The sequence below is a fragment of the Durio zibethinus genome, chromosome 10 (genome assembly GCF_047325235.1).
Source record: "Durio zibethinus cultivar Kanyao isolate XHJ-2024 chromosome 10, ASM4732523v1, whole genome shotgun sequence".
Taxonomy (NCBI): Eukaryota; Viridiplantae; Streptophyta; class Magnoliopsida; order Malvales; family Malvaceae; genus Durio; species Durio zibethinus.
In genome coordinates, this window is record NC_143171.1 from 2,830,141 (window position 1) to 2,851,520 (window position 21,380).

The window sequence follows — 21,380 nt, forward strand, 5'->3', positions numbered from 1 at the left end:
GGTCACCATCGATTCAGTCACTGTCTAGCTTTTCAAGTTTTCTTGCTATCAAACTGAAAGATTCTGATGGCAAGCTCTCGTATGTTCCATCACTTAAATAAGTATAAAAACTGCATTATTTCTCTGGACTTTCTCAGCATCTAAATTGGCACCAAAAGATTTCTAGCAATCAATCTTGCAGGCATGAGAGTTGAGACCACCTTATCCCCTAAGATCGTATCTCTTATTTTATTTTTTTTACGTAGTAAGCCAACTTTGGGATAGAAAAAAAATCATAGATGTTAAAATTTAAACTTCAAATTTACATTAACCAAGTTAAAATCCGAATTGATATCTTTTATTTTCAGTTTGAGTCACAAGCCATTACTTTTTGCATAGATTTTTGTCTTCCTTGTATATATATATAATCACACATATTTGTACGAAGCCATGCATATTTTTACGGTATGCATACAAACATATATACAAATATACAAGTAGAATACTGAGTACTAGCTAGCCGATAATTAATGTGTTTGGTTAGAGTGCAAAATCATAGTGCACACGTGGAAAGAGACTCTTAAAATGAGCAACTTGAGAGCTCAAACTATCAATATCTTACGCCATACAAACAGACGATTAGGACAATTATCGGATACCCTAACCCTATAGCTAGGTCACACAAATAAAAGTTAACCTATTCCTACTACCTTTAGGAAGAAATAGTACTATTTTGGGCCACCTGTTTTGGCTGCAAAATTATTCCATGCTATGGTGTGTAAAATAATCATGGCATTAAATTATTGGACAGTCAGATGATTTTAGTTAATTTGTGAATGCGATGGATAATTTCCATTGGGTTTTGGATGTAATTAGGTAATATACTCAAAGATGCTTTACATTGAATCCAGAATTTAACTCATTTAAATATCAAATTTCAATTTCTTTTATAAAAAAAATGTTCAGACTAATTTTTTTTTCATCTACTCAGATCAGTATGTTGTGACAATAATGTTGCCACTTTATCATTAATTTTCTTTATAAATATTTAGAACTTGAGGCACACCAAAAAAATTTTGCATAAATAATAGTGATGTTAATTGTTATTTTAAGATTTAAAGAAAGTTATAATGTTGTTATACAAAGCTTGTTTGTACTTTAGGAAATTGCCGTGTTACTTCCTCTTTTGGATTATTATTGTCTTCGATTTTTCGCTAGGTCAAGCACAATTACATTTCTTTTTGTGTAGAACAAGGGCAGGCCGGAGACCAACTTAATGCTTTTCTCATCAATTGTTCTCCATTTCTCTATTAGCTAGGTTAATTAGTTATCTTGTCTACAAAAATTTAGAAATGGTCTATTAACAGCCTTCCAATACATAGGATCCTAAAATTAAGAAAAACGCGAAAAAATGAATTTTTATCTGTTTTAACCAAAGAATCCATAATTTAAGGATAAAAAATTGTAGTTACTGAAATTTGAATATCATATCTGTTACTTGTTGGATACTATCTTTTAAAGAGGATTATATAAATTAATTGAGCTAAATCTCGTATTTGAAAAATATTTGTATTTAATACATTATCAATAAACTAGCAATAGTTTTAGATTAGGAATTAGGGCTTTGTTCTCTAGTTTACATGTCTAAAGGAGTTTTTCAGCTTTTGATACACTATCAGCAAATTCTAATCAGACAGACTAACCAAACAGGATAAAAAAAATCGAAGCAATTCTTTGCTATGATAGTGAGGCTGAAGAATGCATTTTCTTACAGAAAAAAAAAAAGTCACTGATAACTTCAACTAATTGGAATTGCCACCGAGGAAATAATTTAGAATTATTGGATACCCATATATATTCTTTTCTTTTCACCCATTTTTTCACCTTATCCTTCCAAGTAATGAGAAGGGAAAACTATTATAAGAGGCTACTTTACATTTGATGCAAGCAAGGACATGGCTGAGATTATAAAATCATGAAACAATCATAACAAAATATTAAACTTTTAATTTCAGTAATAGTTTCAATTTCAGTCAATTTTAAATGTAAAAAGTTAAGATAATTAGACAAATATGATTGGTGAGGATCAAGTAAACGGAGACAGGCTGCCACGGAGAAGAGCAAAACCAGGAAAAATCAGTGCGTAAGCATATGCTAACTAGAAATATAAATACAAATAATTTGAGGAGCCATCTCCGTAAAATTAATATTTGCATTAATATACGTGAAATCGTATAATGATCCCGTGCAATAATCAGTGACGAAATAAGAGCGAGAGTTGCGTGCATGGGAAAGGTTTCGGAGATCGGGGATGAGGCGCCAACCGTTTGATCTGATGCTGACAACTCACGGCGGCTTTTCAGCTCTTGTTGATTTGTTTTTGACTATGTGTATTAATCATTAACTTAATCAAATATAGTAGTAGTTGATTACTACTTAAATACCCTATATTGCCCCTTCAAATCTTTAATTACTTCACCAACTTTGCCCTACCATATTTGCTATGAATTCATTACTTGTATACCACGTTACATATATATATATATATTATGTGTATAATGTATGTATGTTCATATATTTGTTTGAGTTTGAATTATTTAAATTATGTTGTGATTTTGCTTTTTGAGAAAGAAAATTCAAATATGATTTTTGAGTAAAGATGTATGTACACATAGATTGAGTTAAAGGTTGAATTATAAAATTATTTATTATGTATTTTATGTTTATATATCTATATATAGTATACATCTATACTATGTATACTATCCATGTATTCTTGTATATTTGTTTGAGTTTGACTTATTTAAGTCATGTTGTGATTTTGATTTTTGAGAGAGAAATTTCAAATATGATAGTTTGAGTAAACATGTATATCAACATAGATTGAATCAAATATTTTAATACGATTAAGTCAAAAGTTGAATTATCAAATTATTTATTACATATTTTATGTTCATATATATTTTGTACATGTCTGTTTACATGTTTGAGATTGAATTATCAATCAATCAATCACTTTTTACATTATTAATTAAATTGATTGTATTAATTGAGATTTAATTTAGATAGTACGCACGTTAGATAGAGTTTTGAAAATTATGAGTTCAAAAAATTTTGGCATCTAATGTCCTTTTTAAGTAAATTAAGTATATAGGATTTAAGTGGTTAAAGGTTGATTAGGAATTTCAAAAAAAAAAAATGTTGATCTTGTAAATTAATGAAACATTTTTGGATATGGCAATTAAAATCTCTTTTAGTTTATAGTTTCACAATGCTAATTAAAGCTCATGTCTTATATATATATATATTGGAAAAAGGAAATTCGAAACTGATTTTTATTAAAAAAAAATACAAACATTTATCATCTAATCAAATGCTCAATTCCAAACATGATTGTAATATATAACATGTTAATTTATTTACTTATTTCTATCTAATGGCAGGTTTAGCAATAAGTGGCACTCTATATCCTTTACCATACTCTCTTTTACTTTTGTTTTATTAAATCTTTAATTGTAGCCTTTACCAAGTACTTCATTGGCACCTTCAATTTATTAGGACCTTTTATCCCTAAACAATTCAAACTAATGAATTAAAGATTTCTTGATTTATAAGTTGTGTTCCTACCTCAACTCAGACTAGTAATGAATCAGAATTAAGAAGTTTGAAGAGTATCAATGCAATAAGTGTGAAAGCAGCCAATCTTCATGACCTGCTTATATGACATTTTCCAAATGTCTTGGCACTCCATTCCATGACTAATATATATATACATATATATATATATATAATTCTTTCATATATTTCTAATGAGAGATGCTTTATTTTTTCTTTCTCAGCCAAAAATAGTTTATTTTATTTTATTTTTTGGTTTTTGGAATAAAAGGATTTTGTTTATGATTGCAAAAAGAGAAGCTTTGCTTTATACAAAACATGGAAAATGATGATGCGTCGTAGCAAACTTCTCAGCAATTTGGTTGTAATATATTTGTGTGGGTCTGTATGAAGTTATTCTATATTTTTATCGAGACAAAAATTGATCTTGGTCCACTTAGAAAAACTGAAAAACCCAAGGTCAAATTGCTAATAAAATATCATTTGCAAATTTCAATAAGAGGGAAGCTCATTGACAAATGACAAATGGTATGTTTGAGAGTTTCTTAGAAGAAAAAGGGCAATCTTGCTTTCCCAAACAAATACGGAACCAGCATATATATGTCTACTTTGTTAGGGAACAGAAACTCTATAAATATAGTAAGCTTCCGGTTCAAGGTTGGATTGGAGGGAGGCAGCTGCCACGTTTTAAGGAAAGAAAGCAAAAGATATTGAAATGGGAAGGTCTCCTAGTTCTGATGAAAGTGGCCTTAAGAAAGGTCCTTGGACCCCTGAAGAAGATGAAAAACTTGTCAAATATATCCATGAAAATGGCCATGGCAGCTGGAGAGCCCTTCCCAAGCTTGCTGGTATGGATTGAATCTACTTTCAGCCTCTTCTACTCTCTAATTTCTCTCTATCTGCCTACTTGAGAATATTATTGTTTAATTCTTTGTAATTTTCCAGGTCTTAACAGATGTGGGAAGAGTTGCAGGCTTAGATGGACAAATTATCTGCGGCCTGATATTAAAAGAGGGAAATTTTCCCAGGAAGAAGAACGAACAATTCTCAATCTCCATTCTATCCTTGGAAACAAGTAATAATTTTAACAACCTTTTGTTTTTAATGTAAATTAATTATTATAAATATTTAGTTTTTTTTTTGCATCTTGAATCATGTTTACTTACTTTTTTCCTTGTTATTCACAAGATGGTCAGCAATTGCAAGCCACCTACCAGGGAGAACGGATAATGAAATAAAAAACTTTTGGAACACCCATTTGAAGAAAAAGCTTATCCAAATGGGAATTGATCCAATGACTCATAGGCCTCGAACTGATATCTTCTCAAGCTTGCCTCATCTGATAGCTTTGGCCAACCTAAAAGAGCTCATGGATCAGCACCCATGGGAGGAACAGGCTATAAGACTACAAGCAGAAGCCGTTGAAATGGCTAAGCTGCAATGTTTGCAATATCTTCTTCAAACCCCAGCTTCCATTTCATCTGGCTCTAACAACACACACAACACTTTCGCTGATATGGAGACCATTAATCTTTCAAACTCACTTTCTCCAATCAAGGATAACTCAGCTTTAACTACTTCCCAGCTGGATCTAGCAGCTGCTTCTCTTCAAGGTTTCAATGATTCTATCCCTTTCCCTCGTTTACCAGACCTACAAATCCCATGTGAATATCGAACATGTACAAGCAAGGACACTGCTCAAGCTCAAGAATACACAGTGTTGAGCCAAGGAGAGAATACATGCAATTCACCATGGCTCACTTCATCTGCAACTCCTTCACCTTCTGTGATTCCATCTGTAACAGAGACTTTGGTCAACAGTTTGCTGGGGGATGCTTCCTGTTCTTCAAGCTATGGAGGAGCTGCTCCTTCAGTTTGGCCTGATGATCAACTACTCTTTGAAGATCCTTTGTTTCATGAGCTTTCATAGCTTAATTCTTTAGAATATGTTTGAAATCTTAAAAAAGGTTTGCAGTTACTCACTTACTCTACTCTTTTCTATGTATTTGTTTTTGTACACATGTCGTTCATTATATATACATATATATATGTATGTATGTATGTATAATCCTTTCTAAAACATCAATGACTTCATTAATATACCATTATATACAGATAACTAGATAAGATAGCCTTGCATTTTTTATCAAGACATTACTCTTATCTTAATTTCTTGTGTTTCTACAAGGTAATTTCAAGTCAAAATGCACGATCTTTTAAATTTCTGGGTATTATAAGAAAAAAAACTATCTTCTACCTTTTTCAGCACAAACAATGATAAACCCATAGGTTATATAGCACATTTTCAAGCTACAGCAATGGTGGAAACTGGGAAAGCCAATTACAATAGACCATAGAGAAGTGAACCTACCAATAAAAAAACTTCCTATATCATGTCTTTACGTTCTTTTTCATTTTGGGTGGGGTAAAAGGAATCTAGCTTAGAAAAACAAAGCTAGTTGTGTTCATATTTGCTTCAAATTAGCAAAGCAGATCACTCGTTTTCTTTTTTTTTTTTTTTAAATTTAGAAACTTGTTGACATTAGATACAGATCGTTTTCATTGAACATATCACTTCCATTCATTTATATTACTAAGCAGTTTCATATGGAAATAAATTCAAAGTATTAAGTTTTTTTTTCTTTTGAAAAGCAACTTTTTAAAAATTAATAGATAACAAAGAAGGATACAACAATAACACCATAGAATAAGAAGCAATAAGCTGCTAGATCAAACCAAAAAATAAAAAATAAAAAAGAGTTGTTTAAGATGCCACAACTCAAAAGAAAAAAAAAATGATTAAACCATTTTATAAGGTTTTAAGTTCTATTCACTCTCGATTTGCTGAGATTATCAAAAAATTCATTCACCTCCTGCAGTATATGAAAAAACTTTTTAATTTTTCAATTGTTTCAAAGTTTTGAAATGTAATTGTTTCAAAGAATATTTTAAAGTGATTTGACCCAAATCACCGCCTTTAAAGAATCACTTTCAATGCTATAAATTACTTTCATGACTTCATGTATATAAAGAGAAGTTTAGAGGGAAAAACATTGAAGAAAACGTACAAAAACAATTAACTTTTTAGGTTTAGCCCACGTTAGAAGCTTGTTCTTTGTCTTGCTGTTCACACGAAAAAAAAATTTTTTTCTCTTCCCTGCTTGATTCCTTGCCCTGCTTTTGATGTTTATAAGTTCATACTGTTCATTCATTACTTTATAAATTAAATAAATTACTATATAATTTAGGGTAAGTTAGGGTCAAGAAATTGACTTAACCTTTGATCCAACCACTCAAGAAGAATAACAACTGGTTGATTTTAGTCACTGTCTTGTTCATCACATAAGTGCTAGCTTTGTAGAAAATTGATTCTAAGCCTTTGAATATTTCTATTTTTTCAATAAATTATTCATTTCATCATTTAACTTTTGAATATTTCTATTTTATTCACTCAATTTCTGTGGACATCAATTTCGTCCCAAAAAAAATAAAAATAATAATATTACAAAATATGAAATACAAAAAATATATATAAAAAATAATATAAAATATAAAAAAAACAAAAAATAAAAAAAAATCGAGGATGGCAGTGGTGCCATCCCCGGCACCACTGCCACCATACCCTACACCCATCTCCATCATACCCTACACTCATACCTCACCATGCCCTACCCCACACCACCTAACCCTACCACTGTCAGATATGACAAAAAATAAAAATAAAAGAGACATGTGGCTCGTGCTTACATCCCATGTCGAGCCCCATGCCCTTCCTTCAAACATGCATGGCCAGAGCTCTATAAATAGAACTTCTAGCTAAACCCAAGACAAGAGAAACGGAGAGAAGGAGACGTTGTCAAAATAATAATAAATCAATCAATCAATCAATCAAACAATCATCCCCGTATGAAGGAATCCAGCGCTGAGCTTTTTGAGCGAAGAAAAAAAAAAGGGTCAGTTTCATAAAAAAAAAGAGTCAGAATACAAAAAAAAATCTCACCGAAACTTTGAAAGCAGATCTAGGGAATTGAGGATTTTTTTTTGTGAAAAAGACATCAAATCTGAACTCAAGAGGCCGAGAGGAACATTTTGGTGTTTTCTGAGAATTTTTTGACTACCGGCGACGGCGACCGATGATCGACGAATGACGGTGACGGTGGTGGTGACGGCGTCGGCTGGCACTGCGTTCAGCTAAAGAAGAAAGAAAAAAAACAGGTTTTTTTTTTAGAAAAAAGGAAAAATGACGAAAAAAATTAAACCTTTTATATAAATGGTGAAAATCAAAACGACGTCGTTTCGATAAAAGCCCAAAACGACGTCGTTTAGGCCAAGAAGGATCCGCGCATTGACCCGGACCTGATCCGGGGTCCACGCAACCGACAAGCTAACTCGACTTCTCAACGACTCTAAATCGGTTTGATCAGATCGGACCGAACCGCTCCCTGGACAGACCTAAACCATGCCTCAGCCAACTCAACCGAACCACCGTTGAACTTAACCTTTTTCGGTCCAACCAAGCCGTCGTTGATCGGTTTGGTTTAAGTAAAAAAAAATTTTTTTTTAATTTTTGAATTTTTTATATATTATTTTTTTTGTTATTTTAAGTATTTTTTTATATTTATGCATGATAAGTTTTAAATTTGTTAGGATAAATTTTTTAATTGTTTTAATAATAATAAAAATGAGAATAAGTAAGATGATAATTAAATATATATATTAAAAATGCTTTAAAAATAATAATAGAATAATTATTATTATTTTTTTGCCTAGATATTTGAGGGAATAAAAAAAATATTTTTTAAAGAAATAATTTCGTCTAGATGTTGGGGAATTATTATTAATAAATTTTCATAAAAAGAAATATATAAGAAATTTTTTAAATTTTCAAAAATCATTAAAATTGAACTTGCTCCGAAAGTCCACCTAGATGTTGAAAATTTTTAGAGATGTTCGCTTTTTCTAAAACCCCCTAAAATCCGAAATCCTTTAAATCGAAACCCCCAAAATCCAAAATCCCTTAAATCCAAACCCTTAAAATCCGAATCTTCAAAATCTTAAAACTTTTACCCAAGCCTTTACTCAAAATACCCTAAATCTATTTCAAAACCTTAAGGATACGAGCGAAAATCTCACATGAAATGGTTTGTTCCCGAATGCTGCCTAAATGATAGGGTATTTAGGAAACTCCATTTTATTAAGTTTTTCACACAAGTTTTTAAATCCACATTAATAATAAGATTAATAAATAAAAAGTATAATAGTAAATTGAGATCTTAAATATAAACAGTCGCACCTAAGCTCTGTCTAGATGTTGAAGAGTCGGGGTGGTCTCATTATACTTAAGAATCTAACTTTTAAATTGCATTTTATTTTATATGACATCCATTAGCATACATACGTCAGCGTGTTATCATCAATAATTGTCAGCATTATTTTTTTTTAATTTACTGTTTGATAATAAAATATTTTATAATAAAAAAAAGAATAATACATTTTTTTTAAAATTTTTTTTGTGATATTATTAAATAAAATAAAAATAACATTCCGAAAAAAATAATTCTTGGTACTCTGCCTAGATGTTGGAGAGTCACTAACAATTATTTTTAATAAAGATTGTTATTTCATTTTAAGGATTATTGTGTTAAATCTTAAGCGAAAAGAGTTATTTTAAATTCTGCTTAGATGTTGGAGAATTTTAAAATAATTTTTTAACTTAAAGATTTTCTCAATATTTCTAAATAAAAATTTTTAGCAAAATTTTATTTTTTCAAATGAAAAGAATTAGTGTTAAATTTCAAATTGAAACCATTTTTATCCAACACCGAAAATAGCATGTAATTAAATAGTACCAATTTATGGGCGTTATAGGGGTACTAATCCTTCCCCACACGTAACCGACTCCTGGACTCAATCTGATTTTTTTTTTGTAGACCGAAATTTATCTTTTTGATAAATTTTAAATCCGTTTTTATAGTTTTATTAAAAAGATAAATTTTTGGGTAATCAATCACATCCTAACAAAAATTGGTAGCCACTCTTCTTTTTATTTCTTTCGATTTTAAAATTTTTTACGTCTGACAATCTCAAAACCGTTACAACAATTTCAAATTTTACAGATTATGAATCGTTTGACAAAATTACTTATGGTGATTTATGGATAATTTACCTTTTGTTATTTATTATCATTGTTTATGTAAATGAAATTTATAATGTATATATAGATTTTATTTACAATTTTGGTATAAAAATGTAACAAAAATGTGAAATCTGTAAAAACTAAAACGTTGATTACATGTGATTTTACCTTTGGGTTCATAGCTTTGTTAATTTGAGAAAGAGAGGGTTGACTACGACATCGACGAAGTCAAAAAAAAAAAATTTTAAGTGACGTAAAAGGATTCTCAATGATAAGGGGAGCCCGAGTTGTTAGGAAATCCAAAAAAAATAAAGAATTTTTTGACTGCTAAAAGGGGCATTGCCGCATTGGGAAGGTTAATTCATGGGAAATATCGTAAACATACTTTATACTTGAAAAATGCTATTGAAAAAAAAGATATGACGATGTGGCATGCGTTCATTTTAGAAATGACAATGGAGCGGATATTAGTTACTTTTAAAATATTTATATTTGAATTTATTAAAATATTTGTTTATTTAATTTTTTTATCAAAATATAAAATAAATAAAAATTTAATTTAAAATTATTCTTAATTAATAATAAATAAAAGTTATTTTTTAAGATCTAAAATCTTATACAAGAATAAAATCTTATGTATTTAATAAATATACATGAGTAATGAATTCAAATATGAATTCGAATATTCATTACTATATATTAAAATTTAAATAAATTTGAACATTAAATATTTAAAAAATACTATCCATATTTTTTTGAATTTATCATGGATAATTTTTTATCTGTATCTATTAATTATTCGTTTATAATTATTTAAATTTGATATAAATAAATTGAATAATAACGATTATTTATTTATTTAATATTCATTATCATTCCTATTTATTTTTTGGAATGGAAAATCTTTTACTGTTTCAGATAAATTATGGAGTAATGTAGATTTCTATGATTATTAGTTGAGCATGTCCTGTTAGAGCTTTTTTTAAAAAACATGACAACGTTGTTCTCCGAAAATCAAGTGGAAGCAGGTAGTGAAGCCGCCGACCTAGCAAGGGAATGCAACTGGGATTTGGATTAAACATTGAATCTGACCTTTAAAATTAGAGGTAGGTTTTGTAATTGATTTTGGATTTGACTTTTAATGAATGCATTAATTGTAATACTTTTCAATGTAATTAGAGTCAACTTCAAGGTTGTATCCTCTCATGTTTGTTTCAATAAAAATCCAATCAAGGTTTATCAAATAACATTAATTTGAGTTACCAAAATATTAATGTTAAAAATCTAAAATTTAATTTAATTAATTTATTTAATCATATTTAAAAAAATAATGTCAAGTAAATTTATAATTCAAATCTCGACGTCTACAATTCCATATATAATTTTTTCTCTTAATTCCAAATTACATTATCATTAGCGTTGAGATAAATTAAAATAGATAAAAATATTAAGGGTCAATTAGAAGTTAACGACCCTAATAAGTTAATTTGTAACTAATTGATAATATAAGTATCCAACTTTCTCAAATTTCATCTTTGAGGATCAATTATTTGAATGGAAAATCAGCCATGAAAACAACAGTTCCCTTAGTTACCCCTAATATACCTCTATTTCTTGGGTGAGTGGTTGGATTTATTACTTTTCTTACAAGGGATTGACTGTAATAATATTAACTGAACCATTAGCTTCACTAATCAAAAATTTTTCTTTGAAATCAAGAGATTAGATTGCGTGTTCTACTAATAGAAATTTAATGGATTGCTGAGTAAAAATGATTCTGGAGTAAGCTACAAATGGAGCTGTTGTGGAAAATTCGAAGCTTGTTTGATCATTAAAGTCAAATGGGTCATGCAAGCCATAAGTTGATAAAGTAATTGATAATTTACCACTAGTACTTATATCGCTTTGATTTAAACTTGAAATGGTGTCCAAAATTCTTCTATGTCACTCTTCTTCTGGCATTTGAAAATAAATAAGACCCAAATGGATTAAATTCAAAATAATTGATTTAAATATGGTTATCATTAATTAAGACTCCATTTGGATAGTGCATTTGCTTCTTCTTTTTTTTTTATATTTGTCCCTTGTTTTCAGTCTATTTTATTTTTTATTAAAATAAAAAATAAATAGCAAAAACACCAATGAAAGTATTAAACAGAGCCTTAAAATTATATTTATAGAAGCAATATGATTTTTTTCACTTTACTAAATGGATTGGAAATAGAGATGGCAGTAGTTTAGATATAAGACTTATTTTCAAATATTCATAACCTATCTAAAACCAATTAAAAATATATTTTAATTATCCATAACTTATCTAATGATATTAGTTAATTATCCAAAATCTTTTATTTTACAGATATCCATTTAAAAACATGTATATGAATTAAGACTCATTAAAAATTTAACTCAATTTCTAATTTCAAACAATTTGTTTTAGTTTTAATTTTTTAATTTCAATTTTTAATAAATCATACTCATTATTTTGTCATATTATAACAAAATTATAACTTAGACTAATTAATTGATTAAAGAGTGAAAAGAATGAATGGTTTGTCAAAGGTTCAAAACTATCCTTTTGCACAAAATTAATTTCCTAAAGTTAAATAGATTGTGAATATCCAAACCCTCAAATCCAAAATCAATCTCGAATATTATTTTTACTATTCATAATCTTCATATATCCATTTATAATTATTCAAAATCACTTTGTACGGGTTTCAATGATTCATATATCCTTACTTGGAAATAATAGATATATACTTAATAATTATTGTAAAAAGATGATCTCAAGGCTAGAAGAAATTATGCAAGTGAAGCAAGGGTGAAGACCAAGACTTTTGAATTTTGATAAAGAATAAGGATTAAGAGTAGGAAAAAACAAAAATACCTGCCACGTTTTAAACAATGAGAAACATATTAGGCTTGGATTCAAACTTAGGTGATTTTGGTAAGAATATAGTTCTTAAATTTCCATTGGCCTTCCTCTCTTGAGACTAACAAGTAATATTAATTTATGGAAAAGAAATGAGGTTGTTAATTATTTGATGTCTTCAATTCCATCTTTCTCATCTTACCTTTTGATTTTTATCTCTTACGGGAGTTAAAATTTTATCCACTTCTAAAATTCTACTTAATCAGTAATCATGCGATTTGTGAGTAAAGTATTGAATTTTCATTTTCAATGATCATTATTTGATCCCTGATAATATAAAAATAAAAAATAACCCATTTATCGTTAAATTTAATGCGGTTTAATCAGTAGTTGGGTACTCTCAATCTAATATTACACCATGAAAATTGTAATACAAGAAATAGAGGTCAGCAAGAGTGACGTTGAACCTCAGACTTTTGACTTTGATTGGGGAATTTGAGGCCAAAAATTCTTTGCGTCGACCATAACCGAGGATGTCGACTTCGTCTTGGACCATATGTTTTGAAATAGACGGGTGTAATTAAGACAAATGTCAGTCACTTGAAATGTGGAAGTAGCAGTTTTCAAGAGGTGAGATTTATGTTAATATATATTAATATAGTTGTTTTCGTTAATTTAAAATTTAATTCAGATAATTTGTATAATTATTTTTAAAAAATAATAATTAATTAAATTTAAATTTTAAATTTCAAATTTTAATTCAAATCTTAATCTTACGGCTCTTTTTTTTTATTATTTTTAAATTGTGATTTTTCCTTTTACCAAAAATAAAGTTGATTGGTAAGACGGGAGGAGAGAAATCACTGATTAAGACATTATCTTGTTTGAAAATAGTGGAGATAACACCTCGAGTTTCCATTCTAAACTGTCCCATGTCCTCAAGAATTTGAAAATTTTAAAGACTGTAATTAAGCAGACAAGCAACAGCAACTAATATTGACAAGAAATTGATGCATGAGATTGACTAAAATCCAACACATAATCCAGCCGCCTTCGTAATTTGGACAAGAAGCCTAGACTAGTAATAAGATTTTCTTTGTCCTAAGATGCATGCCATAGTACTTTAAGACAATTGGATCCATAAAAGAAAATATTTAATGCAACTTGCTCATAAATAAAATCTTATCATTGTTCTAAGCTTATAAGTAGTAAAGTAGGCCCTTAACAAAAAATCATCAAATTAACAAATGATTAAAATATATGTAGTTGGTGGTAACGATGAAGAATTGATGGTTGCCCATTGATTTAATTAATCCGAAAGGGATGTTCAATAATTGTTTGCTTAACCTCAGTCTAATTCTACTAAATGAATTTTTGCTAGTAGTAAATTTGAAAAATTATTTATATATGTTAGAATTGTCTTCAGCTGTTGTTTTCTTGTGGGGCATCCCGATTTACTTAATCTAAGAATCGCTAGCTAGTGATTCTGTTGATACATGTTTTATTAAAAAAAAATAGAACAACTAGTGATTGAAACATATTGGCATACTCTCTGATTATTGAACCATTTTAAAGAACATAACTCTAATTGATTGTTAGTTTTGCCCATAATCTTTAAAACACAAGCTTTGTGCTTGTCCCTGTACTTGAACAATGTTAACGTCTAGATAAAACATTAAAAATAATTTTTTTATATAAAAAAAATTATAATTTAAAAATTTTTAAAAACAATTACAAATATCAAAATTTGAACTCAGATTTATTGATGAGCTCAGTATTTAAAAAAATTTCTCCACTTTAAAAAGTAATTGAGTCTATATTCTATATTTGTAAATTCCCCTCTTCACTGATTTTTTTTTTTTAATTTTTAGCCTCCTTTGCATTAAAAAATTTGAACCACTAAAACATGTTTTTTAAGTTCTATTTGGTTAATTCTATTATTAATTTTTTTAAAAATTTTTTTTAAAACATATAATTAAAAAAAAAAAAACATAAAACAAATTGGATTCAATTTAGAGTTTAGTGGAGAGTCAAATTAAAGTTAAATTACACGAGCGATTTTTAGATTATGCCAAAATTTAGAATTTAATTCTTGCACATATAACATAATTCATATAAGTTTAGTTATCATATTATTTTGATTTGGTAATTTTAAACGAATTACTAATTTTATTAATTTTTTATTATTAAAAATATTAATATGGCTGTTGATTTGATCACATAAATGTTGATTGGATTAAGATTATCAATGAGAATTAAATTTAAATGAATTATAATACAAAAACGAAATTCAAAATTTTCATAAAATGCAACATAATTTGACCTCAAATCAAAGAAAGAATTGAGCCTCCACTTTGTCCCAGTGGCTTGTATGAATTTGTGAATCAAGGGACTCCCAAAAGGCATGCGCCCAATTCACCTTAAGAAAATGGAGTTATAAATCAGCCTAATAGGCCCATCATTTTTGGTACCGGGAGAGAGTCTTTTCTAGAGATGGGAATGCCCAAAACAAACATGGCCTAAACTCAAAAAATGCTTCATCAAGTAATGAAAATTTTCCTTTGAGTTTGGATTGTGAAATAATTATAGGTGTGAAACCTAGTAATAGCATTTTTAAAGTGGAGCTGTCTAAATTGATCCAAACTCAAAACAACTATTTCCACCCGTTCCAATCTGAATAAATTATACACTACAAAAAGGTTTTTGGTTTCCATTATCTGTTGAGTTAAAAATTTTCTTTCATCGGAATAAATTATACTCCTTTCATCTTAGGATCGAACTCAAATCGATGATTGAAGTGTATTTTTTCGAACAGACACAAAATACAATACATGGGCTTGACTGATGACAAATTGGAGCATCCACTTCCGAGTCCAATTTGCCGAAGGCTTCATGTTAAGGCGCAAGTTTGGATTTGGAACGTAAAGCCAACTTGAGCTAGCACTCACCCTTGTTTCTATGTTCTTTCAGATTTTTATAGATTTGTCGAGTATTCATATTGTATAGATTCTCATATTTATATGTATAAAATATTTAAATCTAAATCATAGTATTTATAAAACTTACTTATTATAATTTACATTTATACAAAAAATAAAATGTATATTTTAATTTTATTAATCCTATTACTTTTATATCTTATTTTTATATTATATTCATATTATTATTAAATCCATCACCTTCTTATCTTATCTTTTTTATTTTATTTTCATATTATCTTTTTATCTTATTATTTTCATAATTTTGTATTCTATTGCCGTTGTATCCTGTTTGTTGTACCGCTAGGTCTAAAATCGTGTGTTCTGTTTTTGATAATAAAAAATTGTGATCATGGTAATTTGTGAAAAAATTTCCAATAACATGTTATCCTGCACTTTCTTTTTTATTGTTCACCAAATGTTTGAAGGTTTTTAGTACGAAAATTAAATTTCTATAGCATGTTATCTGAGAATACATAAGTAGAAATTGTCATTTATTTATCAAATTAATCTATATTAATTATTTTAATATGCAACAAAATTCTTCTAATCTTGTCCATTAAATTTAATAATTCAATCAACTGGATAAGGAAGATAGAAATACCATTATATTTACAACTCAAAACTCAAAGCAGGAAGTTAAGAGGTCATCGTGATCCATGAAAGACCACAGCTCTCCCTCCGCTGAATGAAACCTCATAGGGCTGGGTAAAGGAGTTCCTTTCACTTCCTCAAACGGCAACACCGCCAACTCATCCCACCAAGCGAAGCATTCGGGACCATCATCCGACACAGTATTTACACTAGGTTCAAACCTGTCTCGGTTTCCAACCGGTTCCTGCAAAGCCGCTTTAGCCGCAGCGGATTGTATGTCCCTCCTGGAGTACGATTGTGGCCGGGGAAGTGACCCAACCAAGTCGGGGAAGTTAAGTATAGCCGACTCACCCTTCAAGAAGAACGCGGCCGAGTCATATGCTCGGGCCGCCATTTCTGGTGAGCCAAACGACCCCAGCCATATCCGAGTCTTTTGACCCGGTAAGCGTATCTCCGACACGTAACGCCCCCACCTCCGCTTACGTACCCCGCGAAACGGGGTGTCGTCTTGATTACCGGCACGTTTTTTGGAGAGGCGCTCGGTCTTGGTCTTGTGCTTCGGTTGGGGCTTGGCAGCCGTGGGTGATTGAAATTTACAAGGCTCCTTCTCACTAACGGACATGAAAGAAGTGAGAACCGCAATCTATGTTATTGAAGTTTCAGGTGGTTGGTTTGGCTTGGTTAGAATAGAAATCCATGGCAAGGGAAGACATCATAAATAGGGACAGATTGGAGTGTAAAGAGATAGGAAAGTGAAGATAGCTGGCTGCGGCTGGCATTTTGGTTGTATTTGAGATTTTGATTGAAAAAGGACATGGATAAATGCACCCAAAAAAATAATAAAGGACATGAACAAGTACACACAAATGCATATAATTGTACCTCAACCTTCAAATTACACAACTGACCTCTCCATTTACTCACTACTTACTCACAAAGTTGTCAAAAATTAAATTTTAATTCTTGTTTAATTGACAATTTGAAAATTTTTTAATATCTTTTTAAAAATATCAGATTTGTCAAAAATTTTATTATTTTAAAAGAAGAATTTGAATATGTTTTTGCATAAAAAAATACATATTTTTAAATTGAGTTAAATGCTCCTATGCATAATTATTAAAATTTTAAACTTTCACTTGGAAGTAATATATTGGAATTTTAATATAAAATTTTATCCGGATAAAATCTATTTCAGATGAGAAAATTATTATTATTTATAATTATTTTGTATTAAAATATGAAATTGTTTATTTTGTAGGGATGAATAAAAAAAAAGAGGAAGGATAAGGTGGTAATTTCAGAGGTAAAACAAAGTTGAAAATAGCAGAATCAATAAATATTGAATAATAAAGAAACGCGTTTAACCAGCTGTATAACAGTAAGATGTCATTATGATAAAGTCTACATCATCAATGGCATCATCATTTTCAGAATTGGGACTGTGTTTGACTTGACTCTCCCAACCATAGCTTATAGCCATGGGCTTAGCCTTAGCTTAGGGTGTCACGTCAATGAGCTCTATTACCATGAGCTCAAAAAAAAATTCCGTGGATTTAGTTCGGTTCAAAATTTTAAGATTTAAAATTTAATTCAAATTTCATCTAATTTTATATTTTATTATTTTAATTTGATTTTAAATTTATTTGAGAAATTTAATATTCGATTTGATAGATTTTAATAAATTTTATAAAATTATAAATATTTGATATTTTATTTTTATTATTTATTTATATATTAAAATATATTTAAAAATAAAAATTTAACAAAATTAATTATTTTATTTTCTAAATATTTTTGTAATATTCAAGTCAATATGCAAATATAATTAATCAACTAAATATGTTTTGGTAGAAAAATAAAATCAATAGACCAAGATGTATATTTGCTAACTTTATAAGGCCATAGACCCCCTTGAAGAGGCAGACCTAAGGATTCGCCCCTAGGTTTGCAACATTACTCGGTCAAAACGGAGAGAAAACAAAAATTAAGAAAAAGAAAATTCAATTTAAAATTATACGATTTGGATTAATTTTTTTGTTTAATTTAAATTAAATTTATATATTAAATTAAAATTAAAATATAAAATAAAATAAAAATCGAATTAAATTATATATTTTATTAATTTTATATATTTTTTAAAATTTTTATAAAATAAAAATAATTATTTATATATAAATTTATTCAAATATATTAAAATTTATATTAAAATAATATAAAAAAATAAAAAAAAATTTTAAAACTTGATAAACTAAATTAAACTGAGTTGCTAATTCAAATCTAATCGTTTTTAAAAGAGATATTAATTCAAAATTTAAAAATTTATAATATTAAATGTTTAAAAAAATTAAATTAAATTCGATCTAATCTAAATTATTATTACTTTTAATTATTTCATAAACAAAAATTATATATATTATATGATTTTTTTAAAACTTAAAATTATTAAAATTAAAAAAATATATTTTTTATTAATAAATAATAAATCACATTATTGTTGATACTGCGAATGTATAATTTTTGTAATTATTATGTATATATAATTTTTTTTCCTTTTATATAAATGTCATGTGCTGTATACATGGAAAAAGCTTGCTCTCAACTTACTAGTCGTGGAAGATGCCGCCAAAATTGAAGTAGCACGAACGGAGCGAGAAGCTGATGAGGTGGCTAACATAGAAAACAGTAAAAATATATATTTAAGACAAGTGGAACAATTAACATTGGAAAATCATATTGTTGAACAGTCAATTAAGCATAGGTATTGGAAAAGACTATATTTAAAGAGAGGAGGTTGACAATTTTATTCCTTCGAGTAGAGCAGTTCGAAAACTTGGCAAAATCACACGTATGTGTTTGTGTTTGAAGGTTGACACTCGACATATTATGTTTTCCTTTTAAAACAAGTTAAATGTTGCGAAATTGGTAATAGTAAAAAAAAAAAAAAAAAACTTACATTTACATGACCTATTTATTACATAAGAACAAGCTTGTTTAATTAAATTCAAATTTAATTTAATTAATTTATATAATTATTTTAAAAATATAATATTTATATTTTTTTTTCATCTTTGAATTATGACTTTTTACATTAAAAAAAACTTTTTTAATTAAATTTTGACATGATTAATCCATCAAACTATCAACTCATAAAATTTTTACACATACGCCCATACCCAAAACTAATCATGTCAATCTAAGCTAACTATAGTAAAATATATATATATATATTTAACACAAGTTAACTTGCCTAAACCAAAAGTGATTTAGGCTACACATTTGAAGGTAGTTCCATCTCCTCAATTCTTCTTTTTTTAATTTGAATGTAAAACTTTCAAACCTAAATTTCAGGTTTAAACAGTTGACATGAGTTTTGAATGCAGCGAGTTGACGTTCCTAAGTGGCTGACCATTGGTCAATGTTTCTGTAATCAGCATTGTCCAGCAGGCAAAAAATTTAGGATACTTTGGTCAAATGAACAATCACGAGAATGTCACCTTTTTTATGAATTAAGAATGCAATATACACTAAAATTAACCCACTTCAAATTTATCCCTTCACTTTCTCTATTTTTCCTTCAAAGAGAAAAGCATCAACTTGATCATTTCATGAGGCTGGCTAGCCCGTGAGTTTTGAGAAGAAAATTATTCGTCGGGAAGTAAGTAGCCTATAAATACAAGATTTCTGGTCAGTTTCCAAGCCATCCCGGCTGCAAGTTCGATTAGAATCATAACAATCATGTCAGTTTCACTTGAAGCTTTAGCAATGGCGGGGGTTGATTATGTGGAATGGGGTATGGATATTGAAGAGTGGGAGCGTGATGACGAGCAGCCTCCGCCACATTTGCTGGCAGACGACTACGAAGAAGAATTCATGGAAAGGCAATTTGAAGAAGGCTGCGGTTGTAGCTATAATAAGCCAGAAGATGATAGTGCAAGTGAAAGAGTCAGTCATGAACTTTGCAATCCTGAAGTGGTTCAATGGAGGAGAAGAAAAATTGAGAATATATGGTTCTATTTCATGTCGATAGAAAAAATAATGCGAACCATGATAAAGCAATATCTTTAGCTACATTCTTTTTGTAACAAATTGTGAAGAATTTTTTGTCTTGTTTTTTATGTTTTTGCTGCTATTCTTTCATTGTTAAATTCTTTTCGTTACTTGTTCGTTCAATCATCAATGTCATATTGATAAAATTCGTAGATGAATTAAAAATAGCTTTAATTAATCAAATTTCTTCAAGCTTTTGCTTTTACTCTCTATGTTTATCGTCTTGATTTCTTTCAATTATTTTAGCAATTAATATCTCCTATATGCCTGTAAATCAGCAATGATCTTCAGAACTCTAAAGTGTCCTAGAGCTTATAATCCTTCGCCTTGAACATTTATCTTGGTAAAGTTCGCCGTGGAAAATTTACAATATGTAATATTTTATTAATGATTAGATCATGCATGTTAAATTTTGAGTTAATTAAAAATGTATTGATATAAAAATATTTTAATCAGTGAATATATACTAAAAAAGTATTCTCGATTAATATGATAAAAATATCATATTGATTTAAAATTTTACATGCATAATGAATGTAATTATATTTTAAATTTAACGATCAATTTGTTAAAATATTAATTGTACATAAAATTATAAAAAATATATAAAATCAATTAATTTTTCACTGATGTAACTCCCTCCATGCATATGTCTCTTCATATTTATATATAAAGAGAGGTTTGAATTAAATAGTTAAATTTATTGGAAGACATCTTGACGAGAGTATGTATTAGCAATCAAAATTAATCAAACCAATTCGTCAATCTTGACTTCTTTAGCTAAGTAGATGCGAGTTAATGTTCACACACCTTTATTACTACAAGCATTTGATATTTCTTCCAAGTACATATGTGAGTACTTCATTCCTTCTCCTATGCTCTTTCCGGATTGAATTTTCCAATAAATTTCCAATTACGGCTCAAATATAGATCACGAGAATGTCATTTTAATGATTTAATTAATTTAATTTCTTGCTAAATCAGCACAAGAGGGTGATTTTAATTATATCAACCTTCATTCTCAGCCTATAGTTTTGTTTTATCTCTTTGCAAGACGGTGATTTCCTTCAGCTAAGGAGCTGTGAGCCTGTAAGCCAATGTTCATACACCTTTGCTAACAAAAGCACGTAATGTCTCTCAGTCATTGTGCTTCATC

The 21,380-nt window shown here is 28.9% G+C and overlaps 2 protein-coding genes and 1 pseudogene across 2 annotated transcripts; 2 read left to right on the forward strand and 1 right to left on the reverse strand.

The window, feature by feature from the left end:
* Window positions 1-3,953: 3,953 nt before the first annotated feature.
* On the forward strand, window positions 3,954-5,689 carry LOC111292693 (transcription factor MYB53-like). Its single transcript, XM_022885202.2, has 3 exons — window positions 3,954-4,442; window positions 4,540-4,669; window positions 4,783-5,689. The coding sequence occupies exons 1-3, from the start codon at window positions 4,310-4,312 to the stop codon at window positions 5,522-5,524; spliced, it is 1,005 nt and encodes a 334-aa protein (XP_022740937.1). The 5' UTR covers window positions 3,954-4,309; the 3' UTR covers window positions 5,525-5,689.
* Window positions 5,690-16,117: 10,428 nt separating this feature from the next.
* On the reverse strand, window positions 16,118-16,954 carry LOC111292116 (ethylene-responsive transcription factor ERF039-like; annotated as a pseudogene).
* Window positions 16,955-19,771: 2,817 nt separating this feature from the next.
* LOC149516345 (uncharacterized) lies at window positions 19,772-20,242 on the forward strand. The gene has a single exon (XM_089766239.1). It carries the CDS (start codon window positions 19,913-19,915, stop codon window positions 20,240-20,242), a length of 330 nt encoding a protein of 109 aa, XP_089622365.1. The 5' UTR covers window positions 19,772-19,912.
* The last annotated feature ends 1,138 nt before the right edge of the window (window positions 20,243-21,380 follow it).